The sequence below is a fragment of the Sciurus vulgaris genome, assembly GCF_902686455.1.
Source record: "Sciurus vulgaris genome assembly, chromosome: 6".
NCBI classification, from domain to species: domain Eukaryota; kingdom Metazoa; phylum Chordata; class Mammalia; order Rodentia; family Sciuridae; genus Sciurus; species Sciurus vulgaris.
Genome location: NC_136466.1, coordinates 26,197,380 through 26,223,414, shown reverse-complemented (window position 1 = coordinate 26,223,414; position 26,035 = coordinate 26,197,380). Strand labels below are relative to the sequence as shown.

Genomic DNA, 26,035 nt, shown 5'->3' with positions numbered 1-26,035 from the left:
AGGGAGAGGACACCTTAAAGGTTTGGTTTGTCAACGTGGCTAAAATAGGAAAATGTAAAGATTTTTATGCAGAGACATGAGTATCTGAGGACACAATTAAGCTCTCAGCCTGAGAGTTTTCCACAAATTCATATATATTCCATATTCATGTGCACTCACTTTTCCAATCACAGAACTATGGATCAAAGCTGGAAGAGCCCTTACGAGAGAAATCAACAGGCTCAGAAGTTTCCATACATACTTTTTAGTTTGAAACTCTATTTTCAAATGGAATCTTGCGGGAGAACCCTAGTATGTAAAATAGATATAAAAGCAGAGTTGTCTTGGTGGTTGAGACAGAGTGGGAAGTAGGACCAGGTCCTTTCTGTCCTTTCTGCCTTTCTCATAGCTCAGTGTGAAATGCCTGCTGCAGAAAGGTAGCATGAAAGATCATTGATCTAACTGAGGGCCTTATTTTACGGATCAATAAACTCACCCCTGGAGAGGTTGAGATAGTTGACCAAGGGCAACTCATGAAGTTCAAAGATAGGGACAAGACTTATGTGGTTGTCCCTAAAACTCTTTCCCTGACACTTTTATTTATGACCTAGTTTACAATATAATACAAATTAAAAAAAAAAAAACAAAAAAAAAAAACAAAAAGGCCTCTTTGGCTCACCAGACAAAAACTAGCTAAGAAGTGAGAGGATTGAAGCTTGTGAGAAAATCATGGAATTTTCACGGTGAGCAATACTTTCTATTCCTTCGTCCCTCAGCGTGTATTAGACACACCCTGCTCCAGGCATCGTGTGTGGACCCTGTGGGAGCCAAGGCCCCTGGCCTCTAGAAGTTCCCAGCTTGGCAGATGAGAGGGACCCCTGCAGCTTCAATGAGAAAGCTGGGGTGGGGGTTAAGAGGGACAAATAAAAGTACTGAGTGGCTCAGGGTCCAGGTCCCAGCATAGATCAAAGAACTGAGGAAGAACGTCCCAGTCTCATGAAAACCTGCTAAGTCCTTGTGTAAAGATGCAGGCTGTTGCAAGTGCTTCTTTGCAGGACAGTAGATAAATGAACGAGACAGACTGAACCAGTGGTCAGGAGCAGGGGGCACAGTGCTTGAAAACAAGCCCCAGTGTCTGGTTACTTGCTGGAACTCTGTGCTCTGACCCTCGCCAGCTGTGCTATATTGGACCAAAGCCACCCCATTAACTTAGGACTCAAGTTTCTAATTTCTAATTTGCAGATGGGATGACAACAGTCCCCACTTCAGGGACCATTATGAAGACTAAACGAGATAATACAAGTAGCACACCTAGCACAGTGCCTACACAGCCCAGGCTTCACGCATGTTAAATACTGCCTCCCATCGGTTCTAGCCTGCCTTCCAGAATCTCAGAGAACATATCATTCACCTCCTCCCCATAGCAACGTGTCTGAGATTCAAGTACCTCCTTCACTTACCCTCTCAGTCTTCTACTATTTTTTAGGCTGATCACTGCCTCCTTTTTCCTGAGCATTGCTAATATAACGAGAATTTCAAACCACACTTCCCTATAACTAATCTCTCTGAAGAGCTGTCATCTAAGATTTTCTCTGACAATCTGGGGAAACTTGACATGTTCAACTGGCGCCATTCAGAGTGTAAAGTACAAGTTCTTTGATTGGGTCTAATCTTACCTTTCCTGGTCTCGAGGGGCTGAGGTGGACGGAGATTGCTTTCTGATGTGCCGGGATGCGTTTAATACACCTTCCTCCCCAGCCTTTTCCTTTAGCGATGTTGCATGTTCCTTTTTCCTTCTGACGGGTGTGGATGATGAGGACTGAATGACTTGGATGTGACCCCCTGAACAAATCCAAGAGAAAGGGAAACCCGGCTTTAAAGAGAAGGCTTTTCATCCTTCGGAAACTGTGTTCCTACACACTTGCCTCATGTTCTTCTCTGGCTCCTTGCCTGACCCACTCCCTGGCTTTAAAGCAGCTCTAACAACACCTAACCTCTTTTGCCCCCATGATAATGATGGCAAATGCAATGATGAGAACAGAAGCTAACATTCCTGAAGCACTTACTACATGCCAGACCCAGTTCTAAGACCCAGTTCTAAGATCAGTCCCTTTAAACCTTACACCAAATCTGTGATGTAGGTGCATTTGAATCCACATGTTGAAGAGCACTGAACCTTGAAGAGGTTAAATAACAGGTAATGACACATAGTCCATTCCAAGCACATATGATAATTAATAGGCATAACGATGGTCCAGAGCCTCTTCAGGAGGCTTCAAGCGTTCTCCAAATCTTCACAGCAAGATGAAAATATGTCTGGTGTAGTTACACTGTTAAACATCTCTTTAGGATATCATAATTATTTGAAATGCCTTTTCATTCTAACCTTTGAAAAATTCTAATTGGCATGACAGCTGCAGTACCTACGTTAACTAGTTTAATTAATTGAGTGTTTTTCACTTATGGTCATTCTACTCAAATGACCATTTGGCATTATGTTGCTTTCTATGGTGGCTGCAGAGCAGGGACAGATTCTAACCTCAGGTAGTCCTCTCCCCAGCGGTACCAATTTAAGTCACTCTTCCCCTCTCTGGACCTATTTCCCTACGTGTACAATGAGGGGTTTAGCTAGATCTCCAAAAAGAAAGACTTTTGCCTCTGCCTAGATCAGGAGTCAGTAAAATATGCCCCATGAGTCAAATGCCCTACCACCTGATTTGGTACAGCTCAGAAACTAAGACTGTTTTTTACATTTTTAAATCATTAGGAAAAACAATCAAAAGAATATTTTGCAACATGTGAAAATTATACTAAATTAAGTCGCAGTGTCCAACAAAATATCGCACTAGGAACTATCCTTATTCATTTACTGTCTGTGGCCACTGCTATGTACAATGCAGAACTGAGTAGTTATAACAGGAACCCTAAGTTCTGAGAAGCCAAGTACAGTTACAGTCTGGCCCTCCGCAGAAGTTTGCTGAGCCCTGGTATAGATGCAGGGCAGGAGGACACCAGTGGACTTCAGAAAATTCAGAGGCTTTAGAAACACCTGAACACGTCAGGGTCTGGTGCCCAGGACAGAAATCTAGTGCTCCTGATTCTTCAACTGTTTGAAGGTCACCATTGTGACAGGATGATTCATTTATTCTGGGCTCATAACGGTGTCTGCCATGATCTGAGGTTATTTGTCCCTCTTTGGCCAGGGAACTGTGAACATACCATCCTAAACCAAAGCTCATATGTTCCTCCTCTAGTAGGGCAGTGTCACTTCTTGGTGAAAGAAGACAAATTTTGTGAAATTTTATGGTTGGACCACCATTTGCATCTTTGCTTGCTTTGTGAGCTCAGGGGAGTTTCCAAAGGTCTCATCAGACAACTGGGATGGAGCCTCACTCCTTTATGCAAATCAACATCCAGGTCCTGTTCTGCGCATAGATCTTGCAAGATCCTTTAGGGGATTGGATAGGACCATGTGAATAAAGCATTGATAAATGCCTGGCTTAGGATAAGAGCTTGGGAAATGCTTAAAGTAAGTCAAGGGGTACTCTTGCATTGAATATTTGTTTTTTCACTTTTCTATGGTAGTAACTTCAAAATTCCCAAAAGGTGATTTAGATGAAGTTTTACAGTATGCATGAAATGGCATTTCAGCCACCATTATAATTTTGGTTATCCTTCTGAGCAATGCTTCTGAGGTTGTATGTCAGCTGCACAATTTAGCAACACAAATGTTCTTCAGTTCCAGACCAGGAGATCCAGGTTAAGCAGGGCGCACTTCAAAGACCTCAGTAAAGCTTCAACGCACACAATGGCTACTCTCCCTGCCCTGACCCTGCCACTCTCTCCCCGACTCCCCAGTGACTAAGGGATGATTCCTAACCAGGAAAGTATATCAGAATCATCCGAGGGTCTATTGTTACTTTTGAAATAGTATTAAAAAGTTAATATATTCACATGGTAAAAAATATATATAATATGTAATACAAGGGCATAAAATCAAAAGCAAACACCTGCTCTTCCCAGGTCTCATACTTTGTAGAAGTAAACATTTTAAACCTTTCTGGTGTTTGGTTACTCTGATGGTTTCCTCCACACTTCTACATAATATGTCTCTGTTTCTTTTTCTTGCTTTATTAACTTAACCCCATCTGTGACTCCCATTAGACAGATAATGAATGATTTCACAGTGTTGCCTGCATCCTCTCCTTAATGTTTGCTAGTTAGGCTCTTATTCAGATTTTTTCTGCTATAACTTTAATACATTTTGGATTAATGGATTTTTTCCTTTATAACTTTAATACATTAAATCTTGATTTTTTGATTCACCAACATTAGAGTTTTGTCCAAATACAGTATCCAGTTTCCTCACTGGGCTACAGAAAGACAGCCCTTAAGAATGGCGCTTTTACAAAAGCTCCCAGGTGTTCCCGTGTGTCCTCAGGTTAAGGACCACCAGGCCTAAGCCTGCAGTTCTTCAGTCAGTTCATTTGCACTTGAATGAAGATGGAAGGCAAAGCATCCTTCTCCTCTCACCCATCCATTAGTCACAGGTTTGACAGTGTGAAGCACAGAGGTGCCTAAGCAGCGGGGAGGAACCCAGGGACCTAAGAGTCTAGGAGTGCACAGTCCCAGGCTCCATTTTGGATGAGAAATGATCACTCTGGGAAGAGCAGCACCTGGTGCCAGTGTTGGGGGACAGTAAAGGATCATGGGCTTAAGAGACCTGACTCCTCTTGCTGAATAACTTGAAAAAATGGTAGTTTGTAGATTCACTTCATTCTTATTGAGTAGCCACAGTGTCTACAGCAATCCACTCAACATTCCCAATCATGTTATAAAACATGCAAATTGGCTTAAAAATCAGTGATAATCAGACTTCATAGTTAAAATCTCTAATAGAATATAATTAGCGACATAGTGTCCTTAAACAATATTATATAATTAATAGCACAAATAAAGCAGATAAAGAAAAATGTACTAACTACCAAATATTACCTCCCAGGGTTCTTTTTTTATTAAAATGGCAAAGAAAATTAGAAAATGATTCAATTAAATGTTGTTTAATGAGACTGCTTGGGGGGAAAAAGTGAGTTGAATTTTCAGGTTAGCTAGTAGGCAAAGAGTTAATATATTTTCCCCCTTTTAGTCAAGAACATTTTTTTTTTCTATCGGAGAGCCCGTTTTCTGTCATTATGGAGAAATCAAGCCTAGTAACTAGGAGAGACTCATTTCTTAGTGATTAAGGACATTGTGCGGTTTAATGTTATCATTCCCAGCATAAAACCTTACGTAGGAGAGAAAATGTCAGCGATTAGATGAACGTACATTGACCCCAAGTTATTTGCTAATTTTGATTCTTGTAGTTAATTAATGTCCCAGATAGGAGCTTGTATTATTGTTCTTCCTCTATTCCTTTTCAACATTTTCAGGGGAGTTTGCTTGAAGGGTCCCATCAGTTTGACTATATATAACCAAACTGATATATAACCAAGGTTTGGCTTCGCTCATCTTGTAATCAGACATTCTGGTGACGCAGTTGAACAACATTTATGTTTGAACAAACTCTGCCGTTTCCTTTGGCCTCCATTATATTTGAGATGGAAGCAGTTGGTACAAAATGCCCAGGAGCTTGTTACACATTTGCAAGTGACAAAATTTGACTGCAGGAGATAATTTTCATTTTGTTCTCTCAATAGTTATTTCATGAACAAGATGTACTTTTTAAAGTCTCTAAACAATACGGGAAATCTCTCAACTGTGTTCTGGCTTTTAACCAGTGGTGGAATGGCTAAACTCTTAGGCGGCATAATGTCTTAGAATGAATATTGGTCAGGAAAACCTAATTCTGATTTCACCTTTATCAAGAGCTTGCTTGTAACACTGTGCAAAGCAGTTACCTCTGTATAATTCTGGCAGTGGAACAAGTTAATCTCAAAATTTATATCCAATCTGAGTTTCTCTTTTCAGTCAATTAAAATCATCCAGTGGCACTGCTGCCTGCTGGCCATATTTCCCCTGGCTAATTGGGAATCTTGCTTAAGGAAATCCTCTGACTTTTATTCATTCACTCAGTGAACATGTATTGAACATCTTCTCTGTGCCAGGCATGGTTCTAGCTGCTAGGATCTAGGACATATCAGTGAACAAGACAGAAAAGGTCCCCATCCTCTGGAACTGGCATTCCTGTAGAGAAGAGAGGACAGAAGGATAAATGAGTAAACAAGATTATCTCAAATGGAGATAAATGCTCTGGAAAGACTGTAGCAGGCACTGAGATAGAACTGACTGGACTTTATATTGGGAAAGACTCAGGTTCTCCCAGAAGCAGATCCCAAGGCAAGGATTCAAGTACATGTGGTTTCTTTGGCTGCCAATCCTAGAAACACCAGCAAGGAAGCAGGGAAACAGGAAGGTGATATGGGGAAGGGAAGGCAGACAATAAAGGTGCATTATCAAGATACCCTGTTGGCTGCTTGCGGGAGTGCAGTCCCTTAGGAGGCCTCTAGGTGTCAGTGTAGAACACACCTTGTGGTTATGCCCCCAGGGGAGAGGATTCTGGGACATAAGTCTACTAACTCCCCATCTGTAATGCCACAGGATTCTGAGACAGAGCTGGGATCAGCACTCAGGCCTCCTAAGCTTCCCCCATCCATCATAGTGCTTCTTCTACTCCTTCGCCCATTTCTCTTATTGGAATTTGGCAGTGACCCCAAGCCAAGGGTCTGCACAGGAATATACTTCATGTTTCTTGCTCAAATTCCTACACTGGCCCCTAATTATATGTAGAAGGAAACCCAAGCTAATGTAAGGCTGCATATGATGCAGCCTTGGGCTGCTCCCCCGACCTCGTTTCCTATCCTCTCCTCACTCACTGTACTAGTCACATCAGCCTCCTTATTGTTTCTGGAATATGCCAAGCTTCGTCCCACCTCCGGGCTTTTACTCAGAATGTTCTTCCCCAGATTCCCCATAACTCACTCCCAAGGGAGACTTCACTCTGGTCCCTGTAGCAACAACACCCCCTCTGGCAGGCTCATCACGGTCATTCCTTCCACAACCTACAGGGCCCCTCCCCATCCACTGACTCCCTTTGTCTTTCTTCATAGGACTCACTGCTGCTACAGAGTGAACGCCACTGGACTCATCAAGGCTAAATATCTGCTTGCTCATTTGTTTACCATCTGTTTTCCCCCCTAGAATTTGAAGTCCCTGAGAAAGGAAATAGATTTATTCACCCTCTTGGAATAGGTACTCAAAAATACTTGCCAGATGATGAATTTGTGAGGGAGAGGAGTGAATTGCCTAACAGAAGAACTCAATTCTGGCTGCCTCTCTGACACTAACTCACTGGAAGACTTGGTCAGTTAGTGGATTTTGCCACTCTGTCTCAGCTTCTTTATCTGGCAAATGGACCTATGATTTGTACCTTCTGAAGGGTTAAAGTGGAATGAGGTCCAAGGCAGGGAAGTACTGCACATTATTGAATATATTAAACAATTGCAAAGTTTCCTTTTAAGTTGAAGACTTTCTGAGTCTTACTGAATTGGAAGGAAATCCATCCTTAATAAAGTATCCTCTGTGTATGTTAAAATTGATCAGGCCTCATCAGGTAGGGCAGATCTGATTCACTGTCCATGAAAGAGTTCAGGGAGAGGAATGAGAACCCAGATAAGAATCTAGGTTTCTCCACAGGCTTAGTGGCAACTTTGGGGAATCCATAAGAACTTCCCCGAATGAACTTTATTCTCCTCTTCTCATGTGAAGGGTTAGGGTGGTGAGGGACACAGTTTCCTTTTCAGAGGTTTTTATTTTGTTGCATGTGTCTACACCATCATGACAATCCTAGCCATCCATTGATTGCCCTGTCTGCACCACCATTTATTGATCACCAAGTCTAAACCACCCACTTGACATGCATCTTCTTATTTCATTTCCCCAACACACCTCCCAACAACCACCCCCATTATTCACATTATTTAAACAAGCAATCAAAGTAACTTAGTCCAAGGTAGGATAACTAGTGGCTAGTGAGTCAATACTTTGAATAGGGTCCGCCAGCTCCTGGCCAAGAACTCCTCACTGCTGAGTTAACTTTATGCACAAGGACTAAGTGATAACCAAGTTTACTGGAAGGGAGACACAACTGTCTCTCCATTAAACCAGTTCCACCTTGGGGAGCAGAATAGAAAAATTCCATGGTTCTGTAACAGAGTTAACTTGATTTTACATGTTATGGCTTCTTCCCTTTCCTCCCCCCACAGGGCTTCATGGACATTGACTTAAATAAATTCAAGGAGAGTGGCGCAAACGTGACAGGTTTCCAGTTGGTGAACTACACGGACACCATCCCCGCCAAGATCATGCAGCAGTGGAAGAGCAGCGACGCTCGGGACCACACCCGGGTGGACTGGAAGAGGCCTAAGGTGCGGGGTCCCAGCCTGGTCCCAGTGCCTGCCCCTGGTTTTTGGGAAGGGTTAGCATTTAGAAGAGAACGGGTTTTCTAAAAGGAACAAGCAAGGGAAAATATATCCATAAACATTAGTGGGCATAAGATCCAAGGGTCAGACAACCGAAATAACAGTGGTTTTGACAAGAAAGATAGACATTGTATTTTTCTCTCGTGCAAGCACAGTTCAGGAGCCAGCTATCCAGGGCTTGTGTGATGGCTTCAAAGTCATTGGGATTCTTCACCTGTTATGCTATCCTGAGGTCATGGCTACAGCCCTACAGCCCAAGATGACTGCTTAAACTCTAGCCTTACCTCAGAATTCTACTCAGCAGGAAGATAAAAAGGAGAAAGGAAAGCACAACTCCTTCCTTTAGGAACTCTTTTCAGAAGTCCCATGCAGATCTTCCACTTTTGTACCAGTGACCACATCTTAGACAGCTTCTCTCGGTCGGTTGCAAGGGAAGCTGGAAAACCCTCTCTCTACTCTGGGAGGGGCACCATGTTGCACAGCACAGTAGGATGCTCATTTGCATTGTGTAGTGAGGTGACTTTCATTCTAGACAGTCCTGTGCCCATCTAGAAATCAGAAAAACCTAACTGAGGATTCACCAGCAAATCTCTACCTCTGGGTGGCATATCAGGTACCATGCAGAGAAATGCAACATTAAATTCAGCAGCCAAGATCTATTTTGTTTGTGATTTGAGCATGGTTTAAAATAAAGATAGCAAGTAATTTTTTCCCATGTCAAATCAAATAGTTTGTGGCTGTGTGGAATACCATGTTGAGAAGGATTCTGAAGCCAGGTTTGTTATCTGGGACAAACAATGCATCCTTAGTGAATTTTTTCTTACTGCTAGGTCTACTTTTTTTTTTTTTTTTTTGTAAATTGCAGGCCATATAACTGAGATGTTTCTTATCCCACTATTGACCAAACTGATTTAACTCTTAAAGAATGAAAGAATGAAGACTTAATCAGTATGAGCTTAAACAAATAAATCCCTACTGTGCTTTAAAACAATGAATGAACCATACAGGCACTGATTATGAATACACCACCCAATTTCCAAATGTAATTTTTTTTTTTAAAAAAAGGAATAGAAAAAATTGTTTCAGTCAGCTTTTCACTACTGTGACCAAAAGACCAAAAGACAAGAATAACTTTATTTTTTTATAATGAATATTAGTTTGCTTTACTAAAAATTTACCATTTTCTCACAAATCAAAAAGGGAAATTGGAATTTCTTAATCAAGTTGGGACAAGGTTATAGAGATATAATACTTAGATTATTATTTGCTATAATTTCTGTTTTTGAAAGCTAGATTTTTTTCCTAACAAATAGCTAAGATTTTATCTTACCAGTAGAAAATGATTGGTTCCTTTTTGTTGTTAGTGGTACTTGTATTATTTTACAAAAAATTTCTGAAGTTTGAGCTAAGATTATACTATTTACAATTTTAGAGGAGAAAAAGTTTATTTGAGGCTCTTGGTTTCAGGGGGTCTCAGTACATAGATGGTCAACTCCATTGCTCTGGGCCCAGAGTAAGGCAGAAAGAACATCATGGTGGAAGGGCATGGAGGAGGAAAGCAGCTCAAGACTTGACTAACAAGAAACAGAGAGACTAAGCTCAGAACACCAGGGATAAAATACATACTCCAAAGGCACACCCCCAATGACCTGCTCCATCAGTGACCCTACCTACCTTTGATTACCACCCACTTAATCCCTATGAGGGGATTAATGCACCAATTCAGTTAAAACACTCAACCCAATCATTTCACCTCTAAACCCTCTTGCATTGTCTCACATATGAGCTATGGGGGACATGTCACATCCAAATCATAACAAAAAAATCAATGTTAAAAATTGTAAAATTACTTACACATTCATTCTACAGTTCTCTATACAACCTTACAGTGTACCAGACAAATGAGAGGTATTAGAAACAAGAAGACACACATTGGTTCCAAAGCCAAGAAATATTTTCTTGGTTTTTTTTTTTTATTTTTTTCTCATTCATATCTTAGTCCCCTTTTGTGGGGAGAATTGAGAATTATCATTAATAAACACAATGGAAAATACAGAATGTGAACTTACCACTTGGGTGAGCCACATGCAGAAATAATTAAGAGCTCACTTGTCTTGGGATTCTTTTTTCTTTTTTTCTATTACAAGAGATGGTAGAATACACAATTCTTCCTGGCTCCCACTTGGTGACTATAATGGAGAGAAAAGAAACTGATTTGCCATGTATTTGGCCTGCAAATGTGTTTTATTTGATCTATGCATTTTTCCCAACCTAAGTGACATGTTAAGTGATCAACACTGTTCACAAAAATCTAGAATTCTGACTTCTCTTTGAAAGTCACAACTGGTCAAACTGAACTCACAGTCCAGGAGGGCAACATGACTATGAGGTAGAGCAGCCCCAGGTGAGGACATGCGTGCTCTCTGGGTTCATGGCTGCCTCCCACCTCCACCTGCGCCTGGCCTCCGGCACAGTTCTTACCACCAGGAAGCATAGCCCCCACACCACTACCCACCATCTTCCAGTCCCCAGTCTGATACCTATCCCCATTCCTCCTACAGTACACCTCTGCTCTCACCTACGACGGGGTGAAGGTGATGGCTGAGGCTTTCCAGAGCCTGCGGAGACAGAGGATTGATATATCCCGCCGAGGGAATGCTGGCGACTGCCTGGCCAACCCAGCAGTGCCCTGGGGCCAGGGGATCGACATTCAGAGAGCCCTACAGCAGGTAAGCTTGGCCATGCTTTCTCCATCTCATGGGAGCCGAGTGGAGAATTCCAGTATCAAATCCAGGCAGAACCCAGCTATTTAAAAAGAAACAGGAAGAAGATGCCTGAAGTTTGGAGCAACCATTCTGTTACTTGTGGCTCTTGGTGCACATGGAAACTCACGTTGAAATTTTTTTAAGACAATGATAATGTAGAACAGTCATTCCTTTTAGTGAAACAGCTATAATTTTTGCTTGGAGCTTGTTCCGATAAAGAAAAGTTGATACTTTCTGTATTTACGGAGGGCAAGTGAAAGACAAGGGGTGACTCTGAGCTGTGTTGGCAGTCTCCTGGACTTTGTCCTCATGACCTTTGTCTCATGGGGGTCTGCTGTGAGCAAGGACCCTGGAAAGGCTTCTCCTTTCTTCTGACCCTTTCTTCCTGCTTCTCAGCATTGTGATTATCAATTTCATTTGCACTTGGGAACAGATGAAGACTAAGAATAGAAATGGCCATGTCCACTCCAATCGATTAGCAAGGCAAAGGAGTCTGAAGCTGAACCCAGATAGCACAGAGAAGAGTATAAATGTGCAATCGGTGAATATTCTGCCGTGAAAGCAGGGTGTGACAGTGGCATGCTTGACATTCTTGGTTCAGAAGACTCTGGGGAACCTGCCCTCTGCTTTATCACTTGTGGAATTCCTAGAGGTCTCCGGATGTCTCTAGAAGCACCTTGAACCCAGGCCAAGATGCTCAATCTGCCAATGCATAGCACCACACTACAGCCCTGGTGAAGAGGCTGTATGTCTCAAGGGATGGGGCTGGTGGCCAGCACTAAGGAATGACAAAGCAACAGGTGTGTTGACAAACCAACAACAGCAAGATATTTTTGGTACAAATGTCTCTCAGGATCCATCCTCCTCAACCAGTTGAGGTGCCTGGGTAAGACCAGATCTTCTTTCAAGAGTACATTCAACAGATGATGCATCTAGGTTCCCAGGAAAGGAGAGAGGAGTTTCTGAATGAGGGAGAAATGTAGGGCAACCACACGTGCACAGGGCTGGCAATTTCCACAACCTGGAGAAAAAGACAAGACAGGAGCTTCACCATCTGCTACTCAGCCCTGTTGAAGTGCCTTTGTGTAGAGGAGAATATGGAGCTCTGTCCTTTGGAATGAGGCTAAGTAGAAACTGCTCACACCAAGGAGGAACAAGCCAGCAGCCCTTTCTGTCCTCCCCCATCTCCACGCAGGACGGCCTCCAAAACACGAGGCAGCAACAGCAGATACTGAGCAGCTTCTGGAAAGATTGCCGAAGGGGCAGTGCCTGCCCTTAGCTTATTTAAAATGCTCTCCCAGACTCCACAGTCCAGACAGATTCTGTTTGCAATGTGAGACTGGCTTCTCAAGGTCCCAGGGACTTGCCCTTGGCTCCGCAGCCTTCCGACTCCCCGGCCTCTCCCATCTTAATGACATCCCTAAAAGGATAGTCTGATGCCACTGTGGCAGGGATGAAGCCTGAAAGGTAATGCAGAGTGACAAGGCTTGGATCCGGGAGGCAGGAGAACTGGGCTCCAAGTCTTCAACCTTCAAATAGTCATTCCGCTCTCCCATGGACCTCCTTTTCTTCATCCATGAAAATGAGGAGGTTGGAAAGTTGACTTTTCAGACTCAAATGGCTCCAAGAGTCTAATTCTTTTTTCTTATGGTCTAACCCATGTCCTTCTGGTTGTACTACTCATTCTTTTGCTTCTTCTCTCGCTAGGGCCAGAGGCAAAGAAAGCAGTTACCTGTTAAAAGTAGTTAAAAGAATAGTGACCTCTTTTATTTGTCTTGAAGCCAAGACATGTGTGCACCTGCCTGTCCATCAGTAGCTCCCTGAGAGCCATCTGCCTGCTCTGACTTTGGGCCAAGCTCTAGGAACCGTAAGAGAAGCCCAGGTCTGCCCTCAAGAGAATCCCTTTAGCCTCAATGGAGAAAAAACAAAAGAACCAAAATGTTCCTACCCTAAGCTCACACTGACACTTTTCTAAATCTTTCTTAAGCACGTAAAATCAAAAGAGTATATTGCAGAGACCTTAGAGATGACTGACTCTCATTTTCTCTCACTTTATAAAAGACACGGCAGATCTAGAGTGGCCAATGCCCCCTCCCAGGTCACACAGCAGCTTAACAGCAGTGGCTTAACCAGATTCCTGCTGAGGGTCCCTTATCCTACCCAGTCCTAGCCTGTGACCCCAACGGGCTTTGCTCATAATCATTGACTACTGGGGGCTTCCACACAGAGGTGTGTCCACTGCCCAATGATTTTGTCTTAGACCCATCTCTGTAAAGAGCCATGTCACCAGGGCACGGCTACACCCAGCAGGGCTGGATAAATGCTGATGCCATCCACTCTTGGGAAGCCAGGGATTAGGGAATCTCTGCACCCCTGACTACTGGCCTGAGGTCACACTGTGGGATATGCCTGTGGTTCCATTTGTGCCCGGTTCTGTGAGTTAGGTCTGGAGTCCCAGCATAGCCCACCTGGAGGGCTAGAACCCTGGGAAGTCACTGGGAAGTATAAGGCTCTGAACACGTGCATGTATTATCTCATTGAATCCTCGATACACAGGATCACTGAAAAAAGTAGTGTCATGAATTCTGCTTTGTGAATGGAGAAATTGCACTTCGGGGAAGTTAAAAGTTTCCTAAAATAAGATAGCTCACTGGTGGTGGAACTGGACTCCAATCCACATTTAGTTGACACTTCATTCTGTACACTTAACTACTCTGAAGTCTTAAAGACCCAGCCCAGCAGGGGAGACACGAGAGCTGTGACCCAGCCCCTGGCAGCACATGGTCTGGGGCAATATCTGCACACCACTGTCTCTCTCTTGCTGTAATTTCCTAGCAGCAGAGCGAAGACAATCAACCCAGCTGCCTGCCCCCTGCCTGCCATCCAGGGAGCTGTCCAGAATATTAATGAACCCATATCCTGGAAACCCTTAGAACTCCAGGAAGAAGGTGGCTTTATGGGGCCCGTATGTCGGCTTCTGGTTGACAGAAAAGACCGAAATCCCCAAGTCAAGCTCTTAACTTGTGGGAGGGCATCAACTTGTAGGGATATGATTAAAGACAAGAAAAATCTTCCGACTCTTTTTACCAGAAAAATGTACACGTGTACTCACATATATTTCCGCATGACCAGGAGTGGGACCAATATAGATACTCCAAGAAGCTCAGCCCAATACCTCAAGTTTAGACTATCTGCCATAAATATGGATCATCCCTCTTAGCCTTTATTTTTTATCATCTGTCAACTAATAATCAAGCCTATGGAAGTGCAGTTATAGCCAGCACATTCCTGGATGGGATAGGGTTGGCAATAGGAGTCTAAGATGCAGTCCCTCAAGATCCATTTTTGAAGGCAAGACAGGGATTTGAGAAATAATTGGTAGAAAGGTGTGAAGGAAAAGTTAAATCAGGTAGGCAAGCTCTTGGTGCTGTGGACGGTCAGGGCAGAACGCATCACTGAGGAGTATGGACATCAGCAAGGCTTCCTGTAGGAGGCCACCTGGGCCTTTCAATAGGGTGAACACATGTAATTTACCACGGGAGCTGGGCTACTTGAGTGAAAGGCAGGGCTGAGGATGTATCCCAGTGGTGGAGAGCTTGCCTGGCTTGCTCAAGGCCCTGGGTTTAATCCTCAGAGCTGAAAATAAAGGTGGCAGGGAGTTAAACAAGATGAAGAGTGAGATAAACCTTAAAGTGTGGATTTGAACAAGAAGCAAACCTGGTTTTGAAGGTTGTAAGTGGGGATGTCAATGACACCCAGCAGGAGAATAGAGGGAGGGTTCATGCAAGGATAGGTGGGTGCCATACTTGGCCTGTTAGAAATTTAGCAAGAGGAGAGCTGGATTCTAACTGTGGCTCTACCCAGCACTATCTGGGGAATCCTGGACTAACTACTCAACTTTTCTAGGCCTGAATCGCCTCATCTGCTAAATGAACACAATTCTTTTAGTGGTTCCTCCCTCACTGGCTTCCCATAAAGCTCAAAATTTTAAATAATAATAATAATAATAATGCATATGCTCCTTTGACTCTTAGGGAAACTGCATGAGACAGAATCAGGATTATTTTTCCCTTGGTTCAGCGGGGAAAGTGGAACCTCAGAGGGCTCTTGAGACTTATTCTGTCTTGAATAACTAGGTCCAGCAGCGTCTTGGGTCACAGGTCTCACAAGTGAGCACCTAGTAGGAGGGACCAGAGGTGGATCTATCTGAAGGCAGCTGTAATGAGTTTATAGACGCCCTGGGACCAGAGAAGCTCTGTTGTCTCCCCCAGGGCTGTTTTTCCGGCTCCAATAAGGTTGGGGGAAAGGTGTCAATGTTGACAACTGATAGAGATTCCATGCTTGGCCAAACTTTAGTGAGACCTGAATCTCCTCCTGGACTTATCCATGCACTTCCAAGTAAACCCCAGCTTTAGCAAAGAACCCAACTAAGTCAATTTAGTAAGAAACCCCCATAATTCAGATCCCCAACCTCCTCTGTCCCTCAGGCAATCTCTGATCATTCTGGTTTATCTTCAGCAAGAATTTTGTTAGGCCAGAATCCCCCTTATTCCTGCTGTTTCTGTTTCCTCTTAGTAATTTTCTATCCACTGACCCCACCCTGTTCCTTGACTACAAATTCCCACATGACCATTTGGAGCTGAGCCCAATCTCTCTCCCCCACTGAAAAATCCCATTGTGGTGATCCTATACCGTTATAATTATCTGGAAGACAGCCTTCCTTACCATGTTTAACAGGTGTCATTGAAAAATATTCTTTAACATGGATCGAGCAGTGGAGACATTTTCATCAACAGGCAGGGGAAAAAATGTATGCTTCCGGCCAGCAGCAGACTCTGAGCTGGCACCTAATACCCACCCAATACTATTTACAGGAAACTCAAGGTAATCCTCCATCTTCACAGAGAGAGTTGACAGGCACCAGGATGGCGCCAGGAGTTCCAGAGCAGGACCAGGGAGAAATGCCTGGGCTTCATGGGTCTGACCTCACTCACCCTGGGGCTGGAGAAAGTGGATGAGTGCCCAGAGCTCAGAACTGATGGATGGGGACAGCAGGTCCAGGTTTACACAGAGCTGATGTTTCTGAGAAGCTGCTTCCTCTGGTCCTGAGTCCTGACTCTCCACAATTAATTATTTGGAGCTGGGCCTTTCTTACGGAATGTTGATTCTGGGATGTTCCATTCTCCAGGGCTTTGATTTTCCCCAGTGTGTGTAAGTCTTTCTCCCAAATATGGAGTAATAAGAGCCTTCAGTTACCCCAGGCCACTACTGACTGACTATGAATCTTATAAACAAGTGCCTTCAGCTCTGAGTCTCAGTAATCTTATCTGTAAAATGGCAAAAATCCCACCGCTCTGGCTCTTTCACAGAAACACACAGGGTTTCTAAAAACATCAAAGAAGCTGCTTCTTGTGAAGACACTGACAATGCAAGGGGACATGTGGGCACTGGAACTGTGCAAGCGTTCTTGATCTCATCAGAAACTGAAGAAAGCATGTACAAGTGACAGTGACAAAATTCTCATTTCTGAAAGAGACCCCTACTATGAGACCCCAGCTGTGAGACAGTTAAGCAGAATCAGGGCCTTTATCTTACATCTTCTTATTTGCAGACCTCTTACCCATTCTACCAGATACAGTTGTAGTTGTTATCTTCACCATCTTCATCACTATCATCGCCATCATCATCTTCACCATCATCATCATCTACATAATATACACTCATGAACATTTACATCCTAGATGGTATGCTAAGCTCTTCAGATTTTTTGAGAAGAAAACCAAGAAACAGGTTCAATGACAATCCCATGGCAAAGAACAAGCACACCTAGAAACACCCAGCAAGACTAGTGGGCGGTAGTAGAAAGCAGATGGTACACACTGCCTTACACATTTCTGTGTGGACCACCCAGAGCCAGACAGTATCACGGGCCCCTATTTGAGGTGCTACTTGATATCTTAAGTGAGGATTCCAGAAGATATCAGAAGTCCTGAATTTTACCCCTGCCTCTGCCACTTATTCGTCCTGGCTCTGGAATAGATCACTCTACCTCCCAGAGTCTTAGATTCTCCCAGGTAGAATCTAAGCTCCAAACAGCACACCTCATGGAATTTCTATGACTATAGATGAAGTAGTATTTGTGAAAGCACTTCATAAATATGAAATACTTGGGAAATGGTGGTAGCATTAGTATCATTGTTAGTAACAATAAAGTAAGGACTAGCATGGAGCAAGCATTGATCATGAATATCTCATTTAGCCCTTAGAACAACTGTAAAGAATAATTAACTGGAACTGGTCCTATTATACAAAGGAGGAAACTGAGTCATGGAGAGATGATGCAGTTTGCCATACTAATGTGCCATGATTAGCATGATACTCAGAACCATGCTAATGGGCCAGAATGTTGTGCCCATTTGAATTGTTAATGACCCTTCCTTTAGTTGGTGCAAATCAGTCTATCATCCAGTCATCTCCACATCCACCCCATTCTGTCCTTCTAAAAGAGTCACTTAAACTGTTGCCCACCCACACAGCAACACAAACTTAAACCTGAACCAGTGGAAATGTTGAATGTAGGAAAAAGATAACTAAAGTGAGAAGAAGGTGAAGTTACTGATGGACTGGAACATCTTCTTTCTTTGTAGTTGGATGTGTGCTCTGTTTTTTTTTTTTGTTTTTGTTTTTTTGTTTTTTTTTAAAAAAAAAACAAGAACAATCCAGACTTTTCCAGAGCTGGAAATTTCTCCAGATCTCAGCTGAAATAAGGAAGAGCTTATTGGGTCATTTGCTCAGCACTCAGGGCTTGTCATGGTCTCCCCACTGAGACTTCAAACCAGAAGGCAATGCAAGGGTCGGCCTCAAAACAGGTGCACACACATGCACACACAGTCTCTCACTCTCAACTATTCTTATGCCTCTTAAAGGCAGAGGAACTGACCATTGTCAGAGAAAGATAAAACTCTGCAAGACTTCTTTTAAGCTATCCAAAGAGGAAAAAACAGAGCTGAATCACAGACAAAATTTGCATTGGGAACAGGTAGAGACTCGTCTCTCTGGCCTTAGGCAAGACAGATCTGAGGACATATGGTAGGTCACCACTTGAGAATGTGTTCTCTTGTACCTAAGCCCGTGATACACAGCTAGACTCATTCTCAATTTGAGGGTGAACTTAATTGGGATCTACTGGTCACCTACAGATTAGTGGACTCTGAACTGGATTCCATAAAGGTCTTGAATCCCCATGTTGATCAGTTGACCCTTAATACAAACTTGAAGATATGAGTGCAAACTTTCAGTTTGATTTGAAGAGAAGAAACTCCATGAAGCATATTTCAGGATTCCAATACAAATTTAATTTTAACCTCCTGAGACCTCTATAAACCCTGCACACTGTGTTCTGAGTATATGGTCTTTTCTTCAGGTACTTTCCATTTTTCACAGGACACTCCTCTTAGCTGCGTCATTTAAGGTAGGCCGAGCAGGAAGTTTGGAAACTGGAATCTTAAAAAGGTGAATCATTCAAGGACACCTGGCTGTGAATGGGGAAGCTGGTGTCAGATCCAGGTCTTTAGATTTCCAGGCATTTTTATTTCCCAAACTCACAGAGGAGTTAAGGAACTATTTTCAAGCTGGCTTCTGATCGTGGGTCTTCTCCTGACCTGTCTGTGATGGCACAGAAGTCCCTTTTCTTTTCAGGTCTCCTTCAGTTTCTTCATCTTCAGATGTGTGTCTGAAGAGTAGGAGACGTGGTGAGGATATTTGGTTAAGGATGGCTCAAAGATTCCACATTCTTATGCACTCTGACCCACTGTTAGTGTTTGCTGAAAGTAATGGATGAGAATGATCTTCAGGATGAATCCCAGTTCGGCGGAAAAGAGATTTGTGCTCTCTGTTGATGTCTGCCACGGGCAAGGGAGGTGTTAGTATTTGGGCAACTCCAAGACCTCATTCTGAGTACCATCCTCGGGTTCTGTATTTTATGTTGTCAGGAAAAGCAAGCAAATATGAAGTACAGCTTCCGAGTTCTGCTGTTCACCATTTGGTTTTGTTTCCCAGGTGCGGTTTGAAGGTTTGACAGGCAATGTGCAGTTCAATGAAAAAGGACGCAGGACCAACTACACTCTCCACGTGATCGAAATGAAACACGATGGCATCCGAAAAGTAAGGGTCACTTTGCTTCCATATGTAGGGAAGAGAGGGCTGAGCAGAGGCCTGTGTGGGGCTGAGCGCCTGAGAGCTGCCTTCATTGGACTGAAGAGACTCAGTCAGCCACGTGGGCAGTAGCCAACCGGGCACAGGGCAGTCAAACCCCTTCTCTGAGAACGTATTCACTCATCTGCAGAAAAGAGATAAAAACCCTGCTCTTGTCAAGGGTGTTTGTGAAAACCCAAGGGATAGGGAAACACTTGGAAAGTATATTTTTTTTAGAAAAGATGTATACAAAATTTATACTTTGCTATTCCTGAGGGATTCTGAAGTCGGAATCTGAGAATGACGTTTATTGATAAAGTTAACAATCTTCTAATCCACACTTAGTCACATCCACTCCATTTTTAATACAGAAGTCAGTGAAATTTCCATGCATGTGTGGGTGGGAGAGTATGTATGCATATTAATTTTTTAAAATAATGTCGAAGCCTTTGGGATAACACTCAAAATTCCACCAGACTTTATGTCACCTGCTCTCTGCCAGTTTCTCCAACCTTGATCTTTGACACTCCCTTCCTATCTCCACTCCAGTCATTCCGATTTTCATTCATTTCTTTGAATACACCATGTTCTTTCATGCAAAGAGACTTCACACGTGTTCCCTCTGCCCTCTCTCTGCCCCTCTCCCTTCTTTGGTCCGTCCAGTGCCTCCTCTGCCTTCAGTACTTGGAGCAAATGTCCTTCCCCAGGGAAGCCTTTCCTGGCCTCCCGTATCTCAAGGCAGCCTCTACTTCTCTGTCCATGGTCTGCATCACATGCCTAATCCCTGGCATGGCATGGTGACTGCCAGCCACCAGTGTGGTAGTGGAGCACCAAGGATCACCACACTGACTCCAGAATCCTGGAAACAGAAGTCTGACTCCATTGCTTAACCAGACTAGGACTCTGCACAGCTTAGCCCAAGCTTTTTGTGCTTTAGTTCTCTCATCAGGTAATGGGGATCACCATGATAAACGCTGGCCTCAGAGGAGCATTAAAAGAATTAAATGACCTATGAGGTGCAGAAGTTCTAAGAACCGGGCCTGGCACATTGAAAGTTGTCACATTACCTCAAGCATAATGCTGTCTGTGCCCGTGCTGTCAATGCACTCTCCAACTAGCCACGTGTAGCTATCTAAAGTTTTTAATTAATAAAGATTAAAAATTAGTCTCTTGGTGGCATTAAGCACAGAGCAAGTGCTTAATGTCACAGATGGAGAGCATGTCTGTCATCGCAGAACATTCTACCAGATGACCATATACACTGTGTCCTAAGTGAACTATGCCATTAACATAGACCAAACATGTTTGTGTCCTTCACCAATGAGTAACTGAAGAACAATTACTGAATAACAATTACTGAATTACTGAATAACAATAAATTCACGAGCCACACCACTTTCAGCAGTGGTGAGTCCTGAGAGTCAGAAGTTGGGTAATCACAAGTTCTTTTATTCTATTCCAATCTTAATTTCTTATATCTCTAACACTTAAGTCACACGTCATACTTACGAGATGATATATTACACACAAACACACACAAACACACACACACACACACACACACACATGCACACATATGTATAGATGTCACAGAAAGACCAAGAAAGGTTAAGGCAGCCACAGGGTTACAGGACCCTGTGCCAAGAGCACAGGCAGAGAGAGAGATGAATGCAGAGTCGGGGTCACTGAAGGTGGTCAGAAAAGGATTTTAATGAACCAGTTCTGCACAGTTGTCAAGGGGGTCTAAACGGATGGCAGTTTCAGTTTCAATGTCAGTACCCAGTGTCAGCTTGGTGTCAGTTTGGAATGGGCTGTGAGTCATTGTCATGGGCAGGAGAAACCACACCATGCTGAACCCTGGAAGAAGGGGGAACTGGAGGTTTGTCACTGTGGTGATCTTCCTGGGCAAGGCTCTTGAGAGTCACCAGGTTCAGGGTGTTGCCATGTCCAGCCTCAGGGGACTCTTCCTTTCATGGGGTCTGAGGTTGGGAGTTGCCTCTGTGGATTTGATAACCTCCTGGTATTCCTGATATGACTTGGGATGTCCATGTGGTCAGGTGCTCCTTCCTTGAGTTGGGTAGGTTGGCACACCTGAGTGATCAATTTGTGCCCTGTGGTTGTGGTGGGCAGATGGTGGCCGTTTACTTGTACAAATAAGCTGTGGAGTCACTCTACCTCAGCACTTGGACTCAAAATAAAGTAACTCGTGGCAAACTACCGCTTTACAAAATGGAGTAACTCAGGGTTAGGCACAGCCTGGAAAGCACTGTTCTCCTCATCCTGGCCTAACCCAGAAGGGCTCAGGCTGCTCTCCACACACTGTATCCTCAACTCCCTGAAGCCCATCTTCTCTGCCCTCTGTTCTGGAGCCACCTCAGCTCACACCAAGGCTGTTAGTTTCCTACCGTTGCTTTAACAAGTTGTCACCAACAGTGACTTAAAACAGCACAAATTTATTTTTTTATGATTTCATCTTGGGCAGACCAGGGTGTTGGCAGGCTGTGGTCCTCACTGGAGGGCTTTTTCCAGCTTCTTCCAGAGGCTTCCCCCTTTCCTTGGCTCCTGTTACCCTTCTCCATCTTCAAACCCAGTGCCATCCCCTCTCTGAAACTCCTTGTTTCTAACCTGAACCAAGAAAGTTTCCTTCTTTTAAGGACAATTGTAATTAGGTATTGCCCACCCAGATAATCCAGGATAATCTCCCAACTCAGGGTCTGTAACCTTAATCACATCTGTAGTAGTGTCCCTCTGGTTGGTAAGAAAACATGTTTACAGGTTGTATAGATTACGGCATGGACATCTTCAGCGGACATTATTCTGCCTACCACAAAGGTGAAGTTCAAGTCTTTTCTCTGTCGCCAAGACCTCCCCATGCAGTAGAAGCTACCCTTGTCCTCTGGTGTTCCCAACACATTCCACACCAACAGGACGTCACCACCCTGGCTAGCATGATCCCTGGCACCATCCCATCCTCTCTTTTGGACTGAGAGCCACGTGAAGGTCCCAAAGCTCATTCCCCCCACCCAGTGGGTGCTCCTCAGTAATGAGCTACCTGACTTAATTTTCAGCAGGTACTAAACCAGGCCAGCCTATTTGGCTGCATGAAGCTCCTGGGAGCATGTCCACTTTCCAGCGAACCTTTGGTGTGGGGATTATGCAAGGATACTCTCTGGAAACAACATCCACTCTGCCTGATGGTCCTCCAGAAGCGGTTCACATCTGAGTTTCCATTTTCGTTACCCCCTTTTCTTCTCATCCCTACTGCTAGAGAGACATCTGCTAGGTCGCTTAGCTCTATAACCCTCACTTTCCACATCTATAAAATGGATAGTGTCTGGATGAGCACCTGATCCTTGTTCAGTGGACAATACGTGTGTTGGTGTTTATCAACATCTTTGGGAAATGCCAAAGAGTGGCATGTGACTGGCCTTGGGGAAACAAGGAGGTGGTTTGTTTATGTCTTCAGAAGCATTTTGTTCCTTAGTGTGGTTGTAAGTGATATCAACCTTAGTAATATGACCCACTTTTCCAGACAAAAAAAAAAATTAAGGCAGAGAGGCCCAGGGGGTTGTCTGAGATCTCATGCTGAGCTGTGGCTGAATGGAGCCCTTACGCTGAGGCCTGACTCTCCGGCCCTTCCTCATCCTGCCATAGCTGCAGCCAAGGCTGAGTGGATCAGAGTGACACAATCAGGACATTTCTGATGGCTGCTGAGTGAGGGGAAGCAGCTAGGGGACGTTACTTCCCCTGAAAGGACACCAGACTGTGACCTCCTCCCCAAACCCTCTTCTTTCCAGAGTGTGAGCAGGGTTGGGGGTATTACCTCCCATCTTGCAGACTTTTGGTGGAAGATTGGAGCATGCTAGCTGATTGCTCTTATAGAATTATTGACCATGAACTTGGGCTGTCCCTCAGAATCCTCAGAACGGCCTTTTGTCCTTTTATTGCTATTTTCTAGTGGCACGTATTGGAATTTCTATACAATGCCTGAACAGCTGTGTGTTTGTCACAATTAAAATGTGGATATGGATCTGCGTTTTGCTCTCTGGAGTAGAGAAGAGGTTTAAAATAAAATGAGATTCGTTTCTACACCTGAGCAGTAGACTGGATATATTGGGAGCATAGTTGTAGTTATAAAAAGAATAGAAGCAAAGACTTCCACCCCAGGGACAATCTCCTAGCTGTGTGGTCTCCAGCATGTCTCTTAGCCTCTCTGGGTCTTTAAAATAAGTGACAGAAGGACAGCACAACCCCTAATTCCTCTCAGCTTTGACACCTTGCATTCCTCTGAAGAAAAGTTCCATGTGATCTCATTTGTACCAGCCTCGCTGCCCTGATCAAGCCTCCTGGCTTGACTTCAGCTTCCTCTGTGAAAGGGAGGTAGAGCTTTCGTCAATGTACAAGCTACCCTTTGGGGGCTCTTCCAAAACTTATTACTTGTAGGATCACAGGATTTGACCCCAAAACTTTTCCAGAGACTCTCAGGAGCCTTTCATCTCTTCGAGACCTTCAAGAAATTGTCAAGTGGAGGCGCTATAATGAGATGAGCTGTTCTCAGCCAATAGAAGAATTACAGAGAGACCTGGTTGAAAAATGCAGATTCCTAGGTCCCAGCCTCTGGACATTCTGCTTTTGGAGAAAAGAGGCCCCTGTAATCTACACATTTCCAAAGTTCCCTCCCCAGCTAGCCTGATTCTGTGAGAGGTTTGGTGGGAAACACCAGCCAAGTGGTTAAGAACTTGGGCTTTAGACAGACCAGGGTTGAAGTCTCGGCTGTACTCTGCACTAGGCCCACGACCTTGAACAAGCTACTCAGCCTCCAGGAACCTCAGTTACACAGGACTGCTGCAGGATTCAAAGAGACCAACCCTGCAGCCCCCATCCTAAGAGGTTCACAGAGGTAGCACCTGGCGTGCAGCAGACCTTCAGCCCACGTTGTTTGTCTATATTTTAAATTCCCTCTGACGGGTGGCAGGGGTTTATGTCAGCCCTGGGTTTGAGTGAGGCAGCTGTGAAGCCCAGGGAATGGGTAAAGCGGCAAAAGCTACAGAGTAAACTTAATATCCAGGAGCAAATGTCTGTGCTTTATTTTTCAGATCCCGAGGCTGTTTTATACTTACTTTCCAGAGACTAAATCCTTTCTTAGAATGTGGGCTTAAACATTCTTTGTTTACAGGGGATCTGACTTTCAGAAAATCAATTCCTCCACATCCAAGCCCCGGGGCCTTCTACTCTGTCAGCCTCCTGGCTCCCTGACTTCTCAGACTTCAAGGGCGACCTAGTTGTGCTGGTTTTGGTGAACATTACATGACCTTACCTGGTGTGTGTAATACAAAGGAGCTTCTTCTTCCCGATTCGGGGCCTGGGGGAAACTATCCTGATCTTCCAAGCTCTATCTTCTACCTGCTCACACACACACACCCTCTAGGAATCTGAATCCAATTTGATATCGCACTGAAATATGTGTGTGCTGCATGTCCATCCATCAGAAAGTTCAGGAGCTTCAGAGACCAGGATTGGCACTGGCTCTACTAAACTTGTGATGGGGCGCAATTTAAGAACAGACCAATCACCACTGAGAAGTCCAAATTTGAGAGTCTTTATTAAGCTGGCCAGCTGACTGTCTCACACAATGCCCAAGAAAATGGCTATTGGGAGAACAGCCCCAACCACAGGATTGTAGGGGTTCTTATACCAAAACTCACATTAATCATAAGTGTCTGTTGCTATGATTTGAAATTACACATTAACATCATGAGATCATCGACAGAGGGAGAAGTGGGTCAAAATGACCCTTACCTAGGTACAAACTAAAGAATGGTTACTAACATCCACACAATCACTGTTCACATGGTACATTGTTTAGGAGCAATAGGAATCAAAAGAGAGCAATTCTTCACTACATAGGAGTTGCCATTGTATATTATTAAACATGTCACACCAAGTAACTGAGGATGGGCACAGAGGCAGGGTGTTCCCATAGGAGAAGCTTATTTCCTACATAACATGGAGTCTGTTTAGTCATTTCCCTTAGAGTCTGGCCTATCACATTCTCATGGAGCCACATCTGTCAGCCCATCACAAACTAAATCCCAGGAAATCCCATGTAGAGCTTCCACTTCACCATGGGTACACATTTAGGGAATCTTCTCTAAAATGTTTGGTCAAATTCACATAGACTCAAATTCTTATAAATGGGTGCCCACAGGAGAACTCTAAAGAAAATTCTTTAACTCTTTTTAAATCAAAGGGCCAAGAATGATTGTTGACTTAACCATCTTTGCCCATCACCATTAGCCCCATAACTGGTTTTTGTTTAATTGTTGGTTTGTTGTTGTTGTTCTGTTTTTGCAGTACTGGGGATTGAACCCAAGGTCTCCTATATGCTGGGCAAGTACTCTGCCACAGAGCTACGTCTCTACCCCTTTTTATTCTTGGACAATAAACTCTCTTTAAGTTGCCAAGTCTGGCCTCAAACTTGTGATCCTTCTGCCTCGTTCTCCTAAGTAGCTGGGATGACAGGCCTATGCCACCATGCCTGATGGATCCCATAGCTGTTTAAATGTCATCTACTCATTTCAGTTTGATTTGATTCTTCCCATCCTGTCCCGAGTTTATTAT

General features: G+C 43.8%; 1 protein-coding gene across 3 annotated transcripts in view; it reads left to right on the top strand.

Annotated features, from left to right (window-relative positions):
• The window catches only part of GRIA1 (glutamate ionotropic receptor AMPA type subunit 1), a 309,714-nt gene that overhangs the window by 179,950 nt on the left and 103,729 nt on the right, over positions 1–26,035 (top strand). For all 3 annotated transcript variants that reach the window (XR_013764814.1, XM_079145959.1, XM_079145958.1), the window contains exons 6-8: positions 8,241–8,402; positions 11,018–11,185; positions 19,280–19,384. Coding sequence is in view for 2 of the 3 variants with exons in the window: in XM_079145959.1 (XP_079002085.1) it covers positions 8,241–8,402; positions 11,018–11,185; positions 19,280–19,384 (435 nt within the window). In the remaining variant the exon portion in view is untranslated. The remainder of the gene's footprint in view (positions 1–8,240; positions 8,403–11,017; positions 11,186–19,279; positions 19,385–26,035) is intronic.